Below are 19,268 nucleotides of genomic sequence, written 5' to 3'. Positions count from 1 at the left end.
AACTATTTTAACAATTTTGTGACTCATCCTGTCTTTATTCAGTGTAGATTCCCAGTGAACTTCTGCTATCATCTGGATACAAGACAAGAGTTCCAGAATGCAAAGACAATTCAGTAATATACCTTCTGAATCATCAATAATTGTGCTGTTAATGTCAGCATTAGTTGAGCAGCTATCACTGACAGTAGTTAAATTCTTGGGCTTTCCTTCTTGTGATCTCAAAAACAACTGCCTATGCTCAAGAACATGAAAGATGGAATCCACATCCACCTTCATTAAATGAAGCCCATAATCCAGAGACCTACCTTGCAAGTATGCATTTAATTGATGTGGATGTAGCTACTCTTCTGGATAAGGCTAAAGTTAATTCAAAGTTTAGAAAACATTTAAACACTCTTCAGAGCTTAAGTGTTAAGCACATGCTTAGCTGGAAATGCTTCCTCAAGGCCTGTTAAAAATTGTGGCAATTTGAGCCACACTGCATCTCTTCAGAACCACAATTCCTTCAGGTTGCTTTTATCAGTCTCTTAAAATAAATTGCTTGAGACTGACCAGAAGTGGTATCAACATTGAAAGAGGTTCCAATTCCCCTCAGATTACCTGTTTCTACCTCAAAATAAGATCCCCAAGGTCTTCGCAGATATATTTGACTATTTTCCTGAGGACTACTGTTAAACTATAAGCAACCTCAGTAGGGGCAAATTTTAAGCAAGCTCCCATTAAGTAAATTAACAGGTTACTTCTGAAGAGCATGGCACACAGAAGAGAACACTGAAATTCTAACCTCTCATGTTATCTTATTCAAAGTCCTCATGAACACCCATCTCATGAGTACTTTCCTGATAAGAAACTCAAAAAGAAATACAGCCTGCCTGAAAACTGTGACAACAGATTACCTAATCCACACTCACAACCAATCTGACATTGCTGTGTATTTCTGAGTCTTTTAGCTTCTCTATCAAGTTTCAAATGGTTTCCAAGTAACTGTAACAACATGGAATCAATTGCTGCCTGTTTGCTGCTCTACTCCATCTGCTCCCCATTGGCATAATCTCAAAGAGGATATTTCTATTGAATAAATAACATATCCGGGGTTCAGAGAATTTGTTTATATATTTCTGACATAGTGACAAATTAAACTTCCTTGCTGAAAGCTCATGGCTGTTCTGAAACTCCTGAACACAGCTGCTGTAATCCCTTTGAAATAAGTTACTATTCTGGTCACCTAGTTAGAAATACTCTTTCTTACACTCGGTTAGGCACAATAGCACAAATCCACCTTCACTTTGAACTAAACATTAAGATCAACAGATTTTCTCTAAGTTAGGAGTAAAATTCACTTATAAGTATGGTTATCAGTCAATGCACATGTTTTCCAACTTTATTTTTACTTCACATCCATAGTACATCTTCATGTACACGTATACATCCACTGCAGCTGAGGACAGGTAGCAATGTAGGCCACACCCAACTACATTACACCTCTAATTGTGGTTGGCACAAATCCTCCAAGAGGAGTAAGGAGTTAGGACTGTGTGCATAACTCTGCTGGTTTCTATAAATCCAGGAATTTAGCATTAGCAGATGTCCTGGCCACATTAAGCAGGAAAATGCATTTAAAAAAAACACTTTGTGTCAGAAGTTCTAAGGTTTTGAAAACTCCTATACAAACATATTTCATAAATACAATTTGACTTTGCTGCATTAAGAGTCTTATTTCTTGCATCCCAGACATTTTTTCAGAAGCTTTAACAAGTTCATCACACCACACTAAACAAGTGTTAACATTCCCTTTGAGCAAAATAACAGCTTTGATCAGGTCTGCATCTCTCTTTCCACTCTATGACCTGTTTATCACACTGACATGTTCAGATGGTTTGTTCCCAACAAGCACAAAACAAACGCTACTTGCTGCAGTAAACTAACTCAGCCAATCATCATGCCACCCGTCTCCCAAACGTGTAAACTAATGGAAAAAAGAGACATTTGAGGAATCCTGAAAGAACATATTAAAAAGTTTGTCTCTGTAAGAATTGTTCTGCTTCAGTAATGACATCACTACTTAAGAGACCTGAATAATATCCTTAACCCAAGTTAAGTGGTTCCTCAAGTGATAAAATGCATTTTGATCAATTTTGCTGGTCTTTGTTTAAGTCCATCTACTTGAACACATAGGCAAGGAACAGTTGCAAAGGTTAACCTTACGGAGACCTAGTTAAATCATAGATTGGAAACTATCAGCTTTTGTAATGTATGACTTAAAATATGTATACTACTTGCATTCCTTCCACTATGAAGGCTACTCCTCTACTGCATGCTATTGCTTATTAAAATCACAGTTCTGGTGTAATGTAAACAATACTGTGAAACTCTCCAAAACATGTCAGAATAAAATTTCCTTCCTGCAGTTTATGGAACAAATTTGCCCATCTACTCCTACAGCTCTGACACTTGAAATGACAAATGAAAGAGCAAACCTTTCAGAACTTTAGCAAAATTTCACTAACAGAATTCCAAGAAGATTTTAATCTAAATGAGTATTTTAATAATTCCAGTTGACATCAGATCTCACTTGTTCAAATCACACACACAAGAAGTAAAGACAGGCCCAACAGCAGATTCTGAAGTTTGAACAATTCCTGATGTTTCTTCAGATCAAAATGAAAATCATGTGCCAGAGATGAATGGCTGATCTGGGGAGTGCTTGACACTCACTTTTCTCTTGTTAAATTAAGAGGGTCTCATTGTTGCAGGAGATAAAACATTGCCTGTATTCATATTCCTCACTAAAATAGCTTTTTCTTTGGAGGTCCTGTCATTCAGAGTCTCAGCATTACTTTCATGGAATTATTTTGTATTTAAGTCAATGAGTTTGGCCTACTTTATTCCTTAATCCAGTGAATTTGTGTGCATACAACTTGAACTACATTAGACTCCCAGTCTCTGAAAAACTTGACACTAGAAAACAAGTCCTTATTTACACTGTAATTTCAGGAACAGAGATGAGTATCATCAGAGGCAAGAGTCACATAGTGAAAGAAGACTATAGCAAGGGTCAGGACAGATGGCATTATTCTGAGACAGATCCTGATGCTAAACTTCTCCCTGTAGTAGCTATGTAGGCTTGTAATGACCCTTGAGGCTGTTGAAATGCAGAACTTATGTTATTCCAGAAAATCTGTGGGTTATATGCATGACAATATGGTAATCAGAACAGTCCTGACTCCTCTCCACAAGAGTATCACAGCTGCAGGAGCCTCTGCCAACTCTGGAAACTTCCATCAGCCTTCCTGGCATTGAGGCCAACATTTACATAAATCTCTTGGGAAGGTGAAAGAAGATATAAAATATGTTTAACCTATTGAATTTATAAACTATTTTAGCTGAAATGCCAAGAATGAATTATACAAGTATCGGTACTACAGTAGCATTCTCTTATCACTCAAATCAGGGGTAGGGTCTTACAGAGTCTGTGTGTACACATAATGCCCAAAATGTCTGCCTCAGCCTCTTATCACCTTTAAAACAATGGCAGAGGTTGTATTTCCTGGAGTAACTAGAAGCTCATCAGGAAAAGAACACAGGGAAAGGCTGTAATTTAAAATAAGGAAATAAACCTAACCAACAAACATTACTGCTAAAACTTCAAGGGCTCTGTATTATATTTTTGTCAGAGAAACAATGTTCATTTTAAAGAGAATCCAAAGTTTTACTTTTGCAGAAACTTACAATAATAAGTATTTGTGTGCAAATGTACAGCTCCTTTAGCTTCATTTAAGTCCTAGCAAGATCAAAGTTTTAAATATATTTTGATCTACAGGTACTGAGGTAGAAGAAAAAGTGAACAGTACTCTATTCTATAATTTTTAACAAGGCTTGCTTCTATTTGTGTTGATGGCAATGGATTGGTGGAGCTCAGTAAAAGTAATTACATGTATAAAATCTCAGGTTTGCTTCATAGAAATAGCCCCACAAAAAGGTGAATCAAAGTAAATGTTACACTCACTGCTTCAAAGTTGTGTAACATGACAATGTCTTGCTTTAAGTTTTTTAAGTGAGAAAAGGATATGATTTTGACTGTCTTAGCAGGACATTGTAAATCTGCAAATGAAGTTCTTATGTTTTCAAACAGTCTATGTTCAAATATAATTAAAGCCAACTCAGCAGCACAGATCTGTTCAACCTTTTCCTCTTATTTCTAGTTCATTACTCAGGGTTCTAAAGCTACAGTTGCTTTAGTTATTCTGTTTGTTGCTGTAAGCCAAATACAAGATGTCAAATGGATGTCCTGTGCCATTCAAATATCATTTTAAAACAAGACAGATTTGTCCAGGTGAAACGGCAAACTAGCATGCTAGCTTCTCAGCTGATGTATCTAGAGTTCATCAGGTTTGTGCTGTTCACTCATTAAACCTTTCTCTCATAGGTTACCAGTCTATATTTTCCACAGTAAAATCCAGTGATTTTGCAATAAAATGTTAATTGCTGTTAAACTAAGTTTTTCCTTTGGCACAAGGATTTAGTAGTGCTAAATACTTATGGAAGCTATAGGAATAAAGAGAGGACCTATTTAAATAGAGTGTATTCATCTGATTATTTTCCTGCCTTAAAATGAACATAGAATCACAGAATCATGCTCATAAACATTTCATTTTAGATATTCTCAGCAGCTATGAGACTTGGTAGAGTAGGTATCTAGAGAATAAAAGTCCTGCTGCAGTTCTTCATTCTTAAATTAGCAAAAGACAAACAGATGATTATTAAAATGCTGCACTTGTAAAACTGACTAAATTAATAAACAAATACAAGCTACACCATAAACAGGCAGAACTTCAATTGATTTGTCAAGCTGTATTTTGAGAGTTAGTGTAATTTACCTTCCAGCACTCTGGCACCAGGATATAGGATTTGATGACATTACCTTCTACTTCAAAATCCATCATGCAATTCAGTATTTAAACCCTGTGATTTTAGTAAGGGCTAAGAAAGATACTCATCACTGAAATACAGATTTACATTGACATGCAAATCCTCAACCACAATGACTGATTTGAGAGTTAACAACAAATATGAGGAAAAATTACTCAAAAAGCAGGCACCTGGGCAGTAGAACAGGAATTGTTTCCCATTAGAGGATATAAAGAAAAAGTTTTACAACCTTCAGAAAGTAAAGAAAGAGTATGCAGCCTGAACAGGAACTCATTTTCCATTGAACTACTTAGCATAAATCATAACTTCACATGCTGTTTTTTTGAGCAGCTTCATTCATATATTGTTGGGCAGGTAACAGTTTTTAAGTGTTTCTTCAGAAAACAGAAAGCTAGTTTCAGGCTCAGTAGCTGTCAGGGTTCATACAGTCTTTATAAACCAAATGAGATGTCTAAGGCCATTAACTACTAGTAATGATCAGTTCTGAGAAATATATTACCTGACTGAAAATTCATTATCTGTGAACTCATAAGCCAAACAGCAAGTTAACTAAAAAAAAATCTAGCTACTGACCTCTAGGTCAATAGCTTCTTTCTCTGTCACGCTGTAGTGTGTTATATTACATCTTAACTATCACTTCTTGGAATTTTTCTGGATTGAAAAGTCACATTTACAGTATCTTGTACCCCATCCTCACACTAAAGATTTTTCCCTTGTTATCAGTCCACCAAGTTGTGAATTGAAAAACTGAAGTCCGGCAAATCTTTTTCTGCCAAATATTTTTTTTGGCATCTCAGGAAAAAGTTAATTCAAGGAATCATACATAGGTTTTTATTTCTTTCCCTTTCCATTGACAGGCTTAGAGAGAAAAGAGTATTTCATGTGCCAGCTGCCCCAGAGGATGTGTGATGTGCCACAGGCGGATTTTATAATACAGCAGATGATGACCAAGTTTCTCAGTTTCACATTGTCCTCAATGTTCTATGTTTGCAGGGTATTTAGTCTTAATCGTTTCTCCTTTTGCATCTTTCATGAAGTGAAGAGGCCTAATCAACTTTTCACTGACAGCTAGACAAACTTGAGCTCAGTGTTGGAACTGGATTCGGGCCTTTAGCATTGCCTCAAAATCTGTATAAGAGTACTACATTTGGCTTAATAAAACTGTAAATCAAGGAACTCACTAGCTTTGTCAAACTTCCTAAATGCAAAGCTCCACCTTTCTCAAACATGAAACATAACAAAACCTGATTTTATAATTTTTGAATTCTCAAATTTTGGCTTAAAATACAACCCTATCATACTAGACTCCTACAGTCTTCCCACTTATCTCTCTCCTATTTTTCTATTCCTTGACAGGTGTCCTGGTTTCCTATTTATGCTGATGGAGTGTATCTATGGGTTAGATTGTCTCTTCACATTCTGCCTGCTGAGAGTCACAAAAGAGCTCCTTGACCTATCTCATATTTGTACACTAATTAGCTTCAGGTCCTTTACTGCTACTGAAAGTGTGGTCAGACTGTAGCACTATTCAGGATATGAAGAGGACATACTCAGGCACATAGAATACAATTAAAAGCACAGCTACTTAAATAGGAAAAAAATCTACTCTTTTAAGGCGCTGTAATTTTAGGAATTGCCTTTAAATAGTACGGGCATGACATTTCTGGACAGGAAAACTATTTCCCAAATGGTGTGTTTCTTCAAGAGTTGTATTTTGTATAGCAGCAATCATCACAAAGTGCTGTTTTCCTCAGCATCAGTGCGCACAAGAATCACAAAGGAATAAGAGAGATCTGATAAAACATTTTCTCTTTGCAGGAACTCAAAAATGTTTCTTATCAACCAAGACTAATATGCTAATCCTATCAACACCTGTCTGTGTACTTAACTGTGCACAGAGTCAATGCATATTAAAGTTAATAATGTGAACTGTGTTTGAAGGAGAAGAAAAAAAATGTATGCAAATATCATTTTGGTTTGCACCGTACTGTTACTTGAACCCACCTTTTCCTTGATATTTACAGGAGAATTGATTTCTGCCATCACTCTTCTGATGATAATAGTCTCTGTGAAAGGAGAAAAAAAGAAAAAAAGATTCATTTGGAGGTTTTAATCCCCATCTGCTAAAGCTACACCTATAAAGACTAATTGCATATGCTTACCTGTAAGCATTAGAGAAACACGAGAACACTCGGCAATGCTCAATCTTGCCAAAAAGCAGAGCAAGTTGAAATTTCATACTTTCCCCAGATTAGCTCTGCAAACACATTTTTTAAATGCCTCATAGTTATGAATCTGGATAGAAGGGTTATCTAGCCCTCTCTCAGCCATGCATCTTGGACTCTATTCATTATTACCTGATACCTTTTAGACTTTGAAGAGGAATGCCTTAGATGAACTCAACAGGTCCTGCTTTCTCATTCACTGGCAAGCTGAATTTTTGCCAGAAAATTTGTCTGAAGATCCCATCTTAAAAAGCAGCTAAATGTGCCAGAAGGTTAGTCTGAGAAGTGCTGCATGGCTGGGCTGGGGTTTTTTCAAAATAAATTCAGAGGATTTAGCCACACAGCTTCTATTGAAACTACCAAGGTCTGTATAGTTAAATCTCAAAGTCTGCTCTGAAAACTTGGGCACATGAATGGAATTTGCATGTGATTAAGAAACCCTGCAATATATTTTCTATTTGTTATGTGGCTGGGTAAAAGAGATACTGTACCACACGATGAGAGTTAACAGTGGGAACAGAGTTCAGTTGTCTAATCCTGTTTCTGTCAAAACCAATCGCCTTAGACTTCAGTAAGAAACAGGCTTGCATCTTCACATCTTTACGTCACAAACAGTAAACACTAAAGTCAAATGGAATAAAAGCTTGGTTTGGTCATCAAATTTAACTCTATTGTACCCTGGAAGGTATAGATGTACATAAATGAGAATGAAATCTTAGTTCTTCACAAGTTTTTAAATTTAAATACTTGCTCCCTTTCCCCATTTGAGTCCTTTGCCATGTGGACTGATACCAGAGTTCTCATAATTCTTCTAAATCTCTTTTAATGCACTTAAACAATCCTCCCTTAACTCCTGCTTTGAAACATAGTAGTTCAATGGAGTTCAAACACAAGAAACTTTGTTACAGTATCTACTGTTGGCATTTAAACCTTGCTATTGATTTTTTTATGTATTTGTTTTCTAATTGAAGAGAGGAGATTCAAGGAAGCATATTTTAAAAAATAATGTGACTTTTTCTTTGATAAATGGGGTAGACATGATAGGAAGAAGAAAAGGAAATGAATTTTTGAGTTTTGGGCTGATGAAGAATTGACGCTGAATTATGGAAGTCCTCAAAAATAAGGTGCCAGAAGAAAAAAGTAACCTTTCCACTATTATTTTAAAAAAAAAAAAAAAAAAAGGTTTAAATTATTATGGTTCATTCTGCCATCTCTGGTTTACTATACCATGAACAGATATTATCTACTAATAAACTCAGACATCTTGCATCTGTCTTTAGCCAGTGACTCAACCACTTTGCTAAGACACTGATCTGGAGTCTCACTACGTCTGGTAAAACTTATTCCTGGCACCTGGGACACTGCCACTCTGAATGTCCTACTGTTTGCTGGTATCTCAGATCATAGGGTTCCCCTTCCTGCCCCTCCTTCAAATCAAGGACAAGAGCTCAAATAAGTTTCTTTGTCAAATCCACCCAATGGCTAAAAGCTAAAATGTCTGGACACAGCAGGCAGGAAGACCACAAAATAATGAGCTTGAGGCAACTCCATTGCCTATATTTATTTAGTGTGTGCCAACAACTAAAGGAGAGTGTTGGGAAATTATTGTAGAATGTAGTCCCCATACAACATTTTAACATAGTTGTTGTCTTTTGCTGTCAGCTATTTCTCATGCCAAATGGGCTCAGAACTTGATATATAGGTCATCAAGTTTCCTGTGCAAATTGGAAAATTTAGCTCTAAAATTACTTAGGTCTTCATCTCTCTCATTGCTTTACAGAAGAGCTTGCTTTCTATCTAGTGAAATCGAAGCTATGCTGGACTCCAGCTGTTCTCGTTTTAACAGATAATCATATGTTAAGGAATAATTAAGGAATTTGAGTAGTTCACCCTTACATCTACTATCTAGCAGTTTTTGTAACGTCACAGACAACTGACAGAAGCCCACCCTGTTGCATACCAATTTAAATGCACTTAATCTGATCCAATACCTTAACAACATTAACAGAATCTGAAGAACAAACACAGCACAGAAATAAGTACAAAAAGGACTGTAGCTAATAAACCCTTCTGGAATTAAAAGTTTGTTAATCTATTAAAAAAAAAAATCCAATAAAACACGAGAATCAATCTTTTGTCATCTGAAATATTCAGTTTTTGCTTTTTGGCATCTATTTTCTAATTCTGTACCAAAATTGTACACTTAAAAATTTGTATCTTGTATGATACAAATTAATCCCAATGATTGTGAAAGACCCACACAGTCCAAAGATACTAGTTAATTTTTCAAATTTAAATTCAGTTTGCAGATCAAACTCTACTACAGCATTTCAGTTAAATTAGTTCTTTGTAGAAAAGCTCTGACCCAGTTTAAAAGCAGACAAACCCCCCCCTTCATACAATACCTTGCCAGATTTTACCTCTTCTTTGCTGTATGTTTCAGGTATTACCATGATTACAATCTCCCACTGATGAATGTGGTGCTAATTCAGCTAGTTTGCAACTGCAAGTTGTTTCAAGAAGACTGGATAAGCCACACAAAACATCCCCTGTTTCTCTCTCTTCCTCTCTTTTTTGTCTTTTCAAGATCAAGAACTAAAAGGATATCATTCCTCTACAATTCAGACTCTTCATTAATATGCATATTACAGCTATCAAAATGAAGATGCTAAAACTGAGTTGGAGCTATTTTTCATTCACCTTCTTCAAGGACAGATAGTTGAAAAAAATTGCATAAAACACACTTGCTCATTTATACAATACAATCCCGCACCATTTGTTACATAGAATACAAATGATACATTAAAAAGGAAAATGTCAGTGTAGCACTGATTTTTTAAAAAAATATTCTTTACAGCTATACTTAATAGCAAATCACTTTATTTTTCTCATTGTAGTACAAACTGATTTATTTAGCTAACTGGTATTTTTCCTCTGATGATATTTTAATCTATTGAGCAATTAATTTCTAATCCTATGTCCAAATATTATAGCATATGACTAATTTTATAAGTAGAACAGTCCCATTGAAGTTTAGAAGCCTTAGCTATATTTGAGTTGTTACACTCTCATCCAGAACTCTTCAGAGAAGCTTCCTTCTAGCTGAGCTTAGGAACATCAGAATACAGTTCTCAACTGAGCACTAAAGCCAGGGCAGAAGTGGTGCATTCCCCACAAGAAAACTTTTGGCAAAACAGCTTTTACAGGAGATATTCTGCAGTGGGTAAGATTAAGACAACACAGGCACTAAATTTACAATGCACAAAACATACTGCGTATGACAGGTTCTGAGTCTGAATTTCAGCTTACACGCCTTGTCTTTCTCCATATCTCTTGCTTGTATTTGTGCTCCCGAAGTGTCACTACACGTCATACCAACAGGAACACCATGAGAAATGAATGAAAGAAAAAAATACTACAGAATCCCTTATATCAACAGCTTATTCTTTTCAGATCGTAATTTCCAATTGCACTTCCTGGAATAGGAGATCACATTCAGTGGCTTGTTACATCCTGACTTCAAATACGGATGGGTGCTATTTCTAGAGTTATTATGTCCAAATGAGACATTTTACTTGCCTTGTAAAATGAAGCGTTTCAATCGCATATAAGGGAATGCTGCAGAGAAGACAGGATTAAGTCTGGCAGAGCCCTGCTTCCTCCTACCAAATGAGGCAATTTGTATTACTCTACAACAGGTTTACGTTAACATGAAAATGAACCAGAACAGCTAAGGTGCTGGCATATGCTCTGTCTTGCTGACCTTACTGCAAGCAGCAATGTCCAGCAGGGCAGACAGGAACAGCCTGCAAAAAATGCCAGAGCTCACCTGTCACAGCCTTAAGGATATGGTTGCAGCTTTTACAAAAGCTTCCTTTCTGTCTTCAAGCAGCATTGAAATCCCACCACTGCTTTGTTCAACTTCAAAGAACATCTGCTACCTTTGCGCTAGGTACCTATTCTGGAGGTATATGGCTCTTCAGGTAAAGCTGACAAACACTCCATTTCATACAATACTTTGCATGGGTGGGATTTCTGGCATCTCATGCATCACAGTATTAAGACACCAAGTCTGTACCCTGCCCCTACTGCAAACTCTGACAGTTAGCACCTGGCACGTTTAAATTTCAGACAGGGAGACAATGTCAGAGAAAGAAGTAACATGCTCCTCTCCAATAAAATGAAAAAGAATCTCCTTGAAAGTACACAGAGATGGAAAGGAGTTTATGACAGTATAAATGTTGCCAGAAAGGTGCTATTTGTGAAAATAAATCCAGCAGTAAACTCTGTCAGAATGGAGCAGGCTGAGTGTGACACCCTGTGCCATCATTTCAGACATCTAGAGCAACAACTTTGGCAAAGCAGAACAGAAAATTATCCATGAAGAACAGAATAATTCACTGTTGGAAGGGTTGCCCATCTGTAGGTTTATGGATTAAGTCTCCTATGCTCAAAAAATGATTTATTTTCTCATCTATCTACTGTGTTTCCTCCCTTAATCCCAGCATAACAGAAACCCCAGGTCTAATTGATTTGACTCTTGCCAATGCTTCTCTAAACCCTATCTGCTTCTGCAGTCCTCTGCTACACCATGTCCTTCCTTTGACTGTGCTAATTTCTTTCAAACATCCCTAACCTTTTCAAAGTTTCACATGGCACCTCAAAAAACTCCCTCTGCCAGGTTCTTTTGCACTGCCATCCTGTTCCCTTTTCACAAGTCTGGCAATCCCATGACTACAGACCCTTTGGGTGACAGTACACGAATACAAGGCAGGAAGCAAACAGGTACCTTGTCCTACCACTGATAAACTTGCAGATCAATGCTAGAATGTGGATTTTATTAAAAATCTTTTACTCATTTCCAATTAGTTCAGCCAAAGTGTCTCCAGCTACAAAAAGCTAGCATGTAAGGTATGCAATAAAGCAATCAATTTGAAAGTCAGCTTCAAAAAAATAAGGTATAAATGCTGAGTATCTAACAAGATTGTAGCAACCTGCACTATGCTTCCATCTTCTGCACTTCCTCTAAAGAATTACATCTCATTTTCAAATGGGATTCCTGTCTATTTGTATGTATTATTTTACACTGTCTTGCTGACTTCCACAGCAGAGAGACACGTGGCCTCCATTCCACATTCAATTTGGACTTTCATTTTAAAGAGATGCTACCAAACAATTGCAGATGAAGGCTAGGATTAACACATTTCTCCTGATGCAGAACAGAAAGACTAACAAAACTGCAAGAGTGTGATTCCAAAATTCAAGTATTTCAGAAAATAACTCTTCCAGTCTCCATTCACATTTTATTTAAATAGCAGAAGGAAAAATTATCTAATTAGGCCAAAAGCCAAACATTTGTGTGCACTTGACTGTTAGTTACAAAATTTTGTGTTCTTAGTTATGCACAAAGCCCTGCTGCTGTTGTTGCAAAACTACTGGAGAACGCACGAGATTTAGACACGTATCCTCACTATCTTGAGATTAGCGTCAGGTACTATTTGCTGCTTGCTGCAGTCTAGTGTCTACAGACAAATATAATATTTAAAAAAACAAATGCATAAACATTTGCATCAAGAGTATCTAGGACAACTCTCCTCCCTCCTGTCCTTTCAAGCCTTCTGTGTCATTATAAATGAACACACACAAAAACAGCATAATGTGTACTTAACAAAGAACTGCTATTTTTCCAATAATATTTTATACTTTTCTAAAGATTGTATCCAGAAATGGTACACATCACCATTTTGTATTTCCTAAGTTTTCAGAAGCGTAAGGTTTGCCACATCAGTGCCTCTGGACAAGTTTGATATCTGAGGCCTTTAGTATCCCTTTCTTCAAATGCATGCCTAAACACATATATACAACTGCACACATATTGCGGAATATTCTGTTTGCAGAGGCACATCCCTCAGGCATGACCAGAGGATGGTAATCTCAACCACAGAACATAGCTTTTGCCTCTGTCTTCTCCCTTCTGCTCAGTTAATGCAGTCTGATTCCCTGATAGTCACCACACTGCCCGAAACCTACTAGCTACAAAGCTGGAAACAGGAGGCAGGAAATAAAGTCTCACTGATTCCACACGTAGGTCTGTACAGAAAACAGGCTTATGATTCCCCATTGTTTATCATCTCTTCCCTGAGGATTTCTGAAATGATTGACATTATAATCTAAAAAAGGAGTAGATGTCTCCAAGACCTACAGCCTTGCAGACTGTTTGAAAAGAGGGAATAAGGCACAAAAGTTTGGAAAACACGCAATGGCGCATCAGGAATTCATTTAACACTACAATAATCCATGTCCAAGAGACCGGGGACCTATCCACCACAAAGAAAGGAGAGACTGAGGTGAGAGTGGGATATGAGAGGAAAGACAATCCTTAGCTTGGGTCAGCATCCTTTGAAGCCTGACTCCTATCCTCAGATCTCTGACAAGGGCAGGTATGGTTCTAAGCTGATATCACAGTAACACTGCGATGGCTAACCAGTGTCACACCAGAAAGGTTAGGCACCAGTAAGTCCTGTACCTAATTCTGATATACCACATCTTGTTCTCTCTTCTTCCTAAGAAGAGATGGTTCTGTTTATGTAACTCAGGGTGAGAGAATTTGTGCTTCTCTCTCCTGTCAGCTAGCTCACTTTCCCAGTTCCAGTGTGTGAGCTCTGTGGGGCTCCTCTGTGGGCTCCACAGACATCTGTGCTCCACACAACTAGTGCTGCAGCCGGCACCATAAGAGAGTTCTGGAGAGGAATGTTCGAGCCCTTACCAAGGGCAGTTTGAGAGAGGGTTAAGAAGAAAGTTACTTGACCAGCATCTCCCGAAACTCCATCAATATTTCACCCAAAGAGTTTGCAAATATTTAGTGACACAATTGTATCTTTTGATATAGAGATCAGAAAAGACTCTGGCTATATTATCATTGGTCCACAGACAACAACAAACCCTTATTACTACAGCAAAGACTACTTGCAAATCCCCTTTCTCTACAGTCTTTGAATGTGGGGTCTATCCTACTCCAGCAAAGCTCATCTTTAACACAAGCTTCAGTGTGGCTTTCCCAAAAGATCAGTGTCACTGTATTAGCTGATGTTCATCACTGACAAGTGATGACACCATGTGACAGTTACCACCAGAGTTACCATCCCAGAGACAGGTAAGTAGAAGAATTTGTTAACTTTGCAGAATACATCTTGGGCTGGGAAGGATCCAAAACCGTTGCTTATACTTAGGTCATTAACACCATATCCTGCAACTGAGCAATGGAAATCAATCTTTAAAAACTCTGAAGTAGGCTGAAAGTTATTCTAAGTTATTCTGTCACAATCATGAGCCAAGGTACATATGGTAAATATATATGCATACTTTTTTTACTGTCTGCCAAATGAATCATCACAGTATCATTAAGTTTCACTAGGAAACACATTAACTTCCTCTGTCCAGCAACTCTCTTATTGCAATAAAGTTCTTTTTCTTCTAACGATACACACATACCTTCCATAGCAACACACATACATACTTAACACATAGCAATACACATACATACTTAACACCTGTACTTCACACAGTCAGTAAACAACTATTTGCTTCCATGCGCTATGAGCCTCCTTTGATGGCTACCTGGTTTCCACCCATTAACTCACATTCTGCACCTGTGCATTAAAAACACACACAATAAAAATATCCAAACAGACTAATTTTGTGTGGCCTATTACGATCCACTTACTATGTCCAAAAGATGACAGCTAAGTATGCTAGCATGGCAATGAGCTAAGGATGAGTGATCCCCAGCCTCTTTGCAAGCCTAGATACTTGTAAAGTTCTCATGTTCACTTTCTCTTCTCTGTTCTTTGACAAACTTGTATTAAATTGCATTTAAATTCAATCATGGTAGTTCTAATGATAGTAAAATGCATGAATTAAAACAAAATATTATGTCATACTGTTGATAAAAACAGCGATAAGGTTACAAGGCAGATCAATCTCCCACCCTTTACCTTTTTTCAGAGAGATAGTAAGGATGAAGAGGTGTTCTATAAAGTAATGAAATATCCTACTACAGAAAAACTCATCAAGTGCTCACTAAACACTGGATTCCAAAAGTTCAGTTAACTTCCAGTATTCTAACAACACATTCTAGTCAGTTCAGTAGTAGTTCAAGTGAGTGGAAACCTCAAATATAATGAAATGCTTAATGAAATGAGTAAAACAAATTTTAAAATAAAATACTAAGTACAACTATTAAAAAAAATAATTAGCACTGAACACTGAAAAATATCCCCAAAACATATGTTTTAAGAAATGAATTATTACATGGGAATTCAGATTAAAAACACACTGAATTTACAAAAGGAGTCTTGTTGCACAGTACCAGGCCTTTCCATGAAAGAAAGGCCTGTATTTACATGACTGAAGAGCTGTTTCCTAGCAAAGAGCCCAGTAACTTGCACAACCTTTGAAAATTTGTGAATCCTCTTCATGGTACTGACTAGTAGTCAAACATTTCCTTTCAAGCCAGGCCCACTCTAAAGCTGCACAACTGTTGTTATTTGAACCACAGTGCCAGTAATCTGAAGCCACTTCTGACCTGCTTCTGCATGGGGGTTGGACTAGACGACCTCTAAAGGTCACTTCCAATCCTACCGTTCTATGATTCTATGACATATACATATCACCCCATGTTTGAACTTCCTATGCATTTGGTTTTATGTCCCTGCTGAAGTACATGATATTTATTCAGGTCGAACCAGGGCAAGTATATCACTGAAAGGACATGAGTGGCTGAATGCATGTCTAGATAAAAACCAAAGTGACAGTGCTTCCCATTGTTTTTCTTTTTGGCCTGTACAATTTATACTACCCTTTTACCTAAGAAGGAAATGCTCACCAATAGCACTGAAACTCTACTCCACTTTAGGAAGCTTTATTGAACTACAAAAAAACCTAAAATGCCAAAGAGAAAGACCAATGTCACTCCAGTCTTCAAAAAGGGCAGGAAGGACGACCCAGGAAACTACAGCCCGGTCAGCCTCACCTCCATCCGTGGAAAGGTGATGGAACAACTCATACTGAATGTTGTCACTGAACAACAGAAAGGAAGGAAAAGGTGGTTATAATGGGGAGTCAACAGGAACTCACCAAGGGGAAATTGTATTTGACCAACCTGATAGCCTTCTATGAGAGTGTAACTGGCTGGCTAGATGAGAGGAGAGCAGCAAACGTCATCTAGGTTTGACTTCAGCAAGGCTTTGTACACTGTCTCCCTGTAACATCCTCATCAGAAAGCTCAAGCAGTGTGGCTTGGGTGAGTGGACAGTGAGGTAGATCGAGACCTGGCTGAATGACAGAGTGCAGAGAATGGTGATTAACAGCATAGAAATGAGTTGGAGTCCTGTGGTCAGTGGAGTTCCACAGGGATCAGTTCTGGGGCCAGTCTTGTTCAACATCTTCATCAACAACCTGGATGAGGGGACAGAGTGTACCCTCAGCAAGTTCCCTGATGACACCAAACTGGGAGGACTGGCTGATTCCCCAGAAGGCTGTGCTGCCATTCAGCAGGATCTGGAGCAGCTTGAGAGTTGGGCAGAGAGGAACCTCATGAGGTTCAACAAGGACAAGTGCAGAGTCCTGCACCTAGGGAGCAACAACCTCATGCACCAGTACAGGCTGGGGATTGACCTGCTGGAGAGCAGCTCTGCAGAGACCTGGGGGTTCTCAGCAATGTGCCCTCGTGGCCAAGAAGGCCAATGGCATCCTGGGATGCATCAAGAAGAGTGTGGACAGCAGGTCAACGGAGGTTCTTCTCCCCCTCTACTCTGCGCTGGTGAGGCCTCATCTGGAGTCCTGTGTCCAGTTCTGGGCTCTTCAGCTCAAGAGAGATAGAGAACTTCTGGAGAGAGTCCAGCAGGGCCAACAAGATGATCAGGGGACCAAAGCATCTTCCTTATGAGGAAAGGCTGCAGGAACTGGAGCTATTTAGTCTAGAGAAGACTGCGAGGGACCTCATTAATATCTATAAGTATATAAATAGTGAATGCCAGGAGGTTGGGGCATTCCTTTTTTCTATTGTATCTAGTGACAGGACAAGGCGTAATGGAAGGAAGTTCGAACACAAAAAGTTCCATTTAAACATAAGAAAAACTATTTTACTGTGAGGGGGGTGGAGCCCTGGAACAGGTTGCCCAGAAGGGTTGTGGAGTCTGCTTTCTTGGAGGTCTTCAAGACCTGCCTGGACATGTTCCTATGCAACCTGATCTAGGTAGACCTGCTTCTGCAGGGGGGTTGGACTAGATGATCTCTAAAGGTCCCTTCCAAGCTCTACCAGGCTGTGATTCTATAAAATATAAACCAGGAAATCTCAAGAGAATTTGTAATTTCAGACTAGGAAATTATCAATCCATTAAAGTCAGAACTTCCAAAATAATGTGGAGTCCTGTCCTGTAAATCCATTTGACTGTCATGTTTTGTCACGACAACTGTTTCTGGTAATGGGGAAGGGGCTGTAAAGATGGCTCCTGTAAGAAGTTGCTCGAAACTCTCCCCAGCTCTGAGCCAGACCCACTTCTGCGGCTGAGCCAATTAGATGCCTTCACGATCACTTTTTAAGAAGAAGCCAGAAGAGAAGGGTTCTTTTTGTTCCTTCTTCTTCCATTCCTTCCTTCTTTTCCAGCTGGTGGTGGTGCAAGGAGTTGGGAGAGAGAGAGAAGAGACCACGTGGACCCCCAAGGTCAGTGAGGGAAGAGAGAAGGAGGTGTACTGGAACAGAGACTCCCCTGCATCCTGCAGAGAGGATTGGTGAAGCAGTGATTTGTTTGCACTTCATTAAAAATCTGCATTAGAAGTGGTGACTATGCCCAGAGAAGGCTGTGTCCTGTGTAAGGGACACCTTCCCTACCCTCACTTCGAGCCATTGAAGCGGGAGGAAGATCCAATATTCACAGAAGCGGTAACTGTGGGGAATAACTCACACCAAAGAATTTCATTAAAACTATGCCTATAAGAGGCTGTGTCCCATGGGAGGGACCCTGTATCTGCAGAAGCTGTAACTGTTGGGAAGAATCCACACCAGAGATGTTCATTAAAGACTGCATCTCATGTGAGGGACCCTGTATCGGCAGAAGCCATAGCTGCTGGGAACAACCCACACCAGAGAAGTTTGTTAAGGACTGTGTCCTGTGGGAGGGACCCCGTATCAGAGCAGGGGATGAATGCCAGGAGTTATCCTTATCTGAGAAGAAAGAGGTGGCAGAGCCCATCTGTGAGAGACTGACCACGTCCTCCATTCCATTCCACTCCACTCCATTCCATTCCCTACCCCTCCTGGAGCCATTGAGGGGGGAGGAGGTAGAGATATTGGGAGCAGTGAGCTGAGCCCAGGAAGAAAGAAGGGATGGGGAAGGGAGATCTTAAAGTGCTGTTTGTAATTTTCTTATCATCCTACTCTCTTGCTAGTTTGTTCTATTCTGTTTCTTGTAGGTCAAGTACTGGAGTCTGTTTTGCCCAGAATCGTAATTGGCAGTGAGCCCTCCCTGCCCTTACCTCAACCCAAAACATCCTTGGTTATCTTTTTTGCTCCCATTTCACAGGGGCCTCCACCATCCCAGCGAAGGTGGGGGTGGATGGGGGACACCAAGCAAGAGACTGTCATGGTGCTTCATTGCTGGCTGGACAAAACCATGACCCTATTGGGCCCAACCAGGAAACAAACCTGGGGAGAGTTTCAAGCAGCTTCTTACAGGAGCCATGTTTACAGCCCCTTCCTCATTACCAGAAACAGCTTCATGTCAAACCACAACACTGGCAAATGTTGACTTAAACAAAATGAAACAGCTCAAATGGAGGAGACTGAAAAAGTCATCCCAGGAACCCAATGACAAGGGAATATCTCCATCCTAGAGATACTGAAGAATTAGTACCTATTCCAAAGCAACCTCCTGCTACATCAAAAGTGTGTTTTAATCCCCCTAAGCCATTCTTCAAAGGAGAAAGGGAATTTCTCCAAATATTTTCTATTTTCCCCTCAAACTCACCTATTAGTTTCCTAGAACCAGTTACGAGCTTTGCTAGCTTCTGGCAGCTTTTTCACAAAAGCCATTCCTGTGGCCCCCTTGCTACCAA

The 19,268-nt window shown here is 39.0% G+C and overlaps 1 protein-coding gene across 2 annotated transcripts in view; it reads right to left on the bottom strand.

Moving 5' to 3' along the window:
- SPATS2L (spermatogenesis associated serine rich 2 like) overlaps nucleotides 1-19,268 on the bottom strand; it is an 86,386-nt gene that overhangs the window by 38,885 nt on the left and 28,233 nt on the right. For both annotated transcript variants that reach the window (XM_062002893.1, XM_062002894.1), the window contains exon 2: nucleotides 6,934-6,995. In XM_062002893.1, coding sequence (XP_061858877.1) covers nucleotides 6,934-6,972 — 39 coding nt within the window. In that variant the 5' untranslated portion in view covers nucleotides 6,973-6,995. The remainder of the gene's footprint in view (nucleotides 1-6,933; nucleotides 6,996-19,268) is intronic.

This window comes from Colius striatus, chromosome 9 (assembly GCF_028858725.1).
Source record: "Colius striatus isolate bColStr4 chromosome 9, bColStr4.1.hap1, whole genome shotgun sequence".
In the NCBI taxonomy this organism is placed as follows: Eukaryota; Metazoa; Chordata; class Aves; order Coliiformes; family Coliidae; genus Colius; species Colius striatus.
This window is presented reverse-complemented; position numbering and strand designations above follow the sequence as displayed.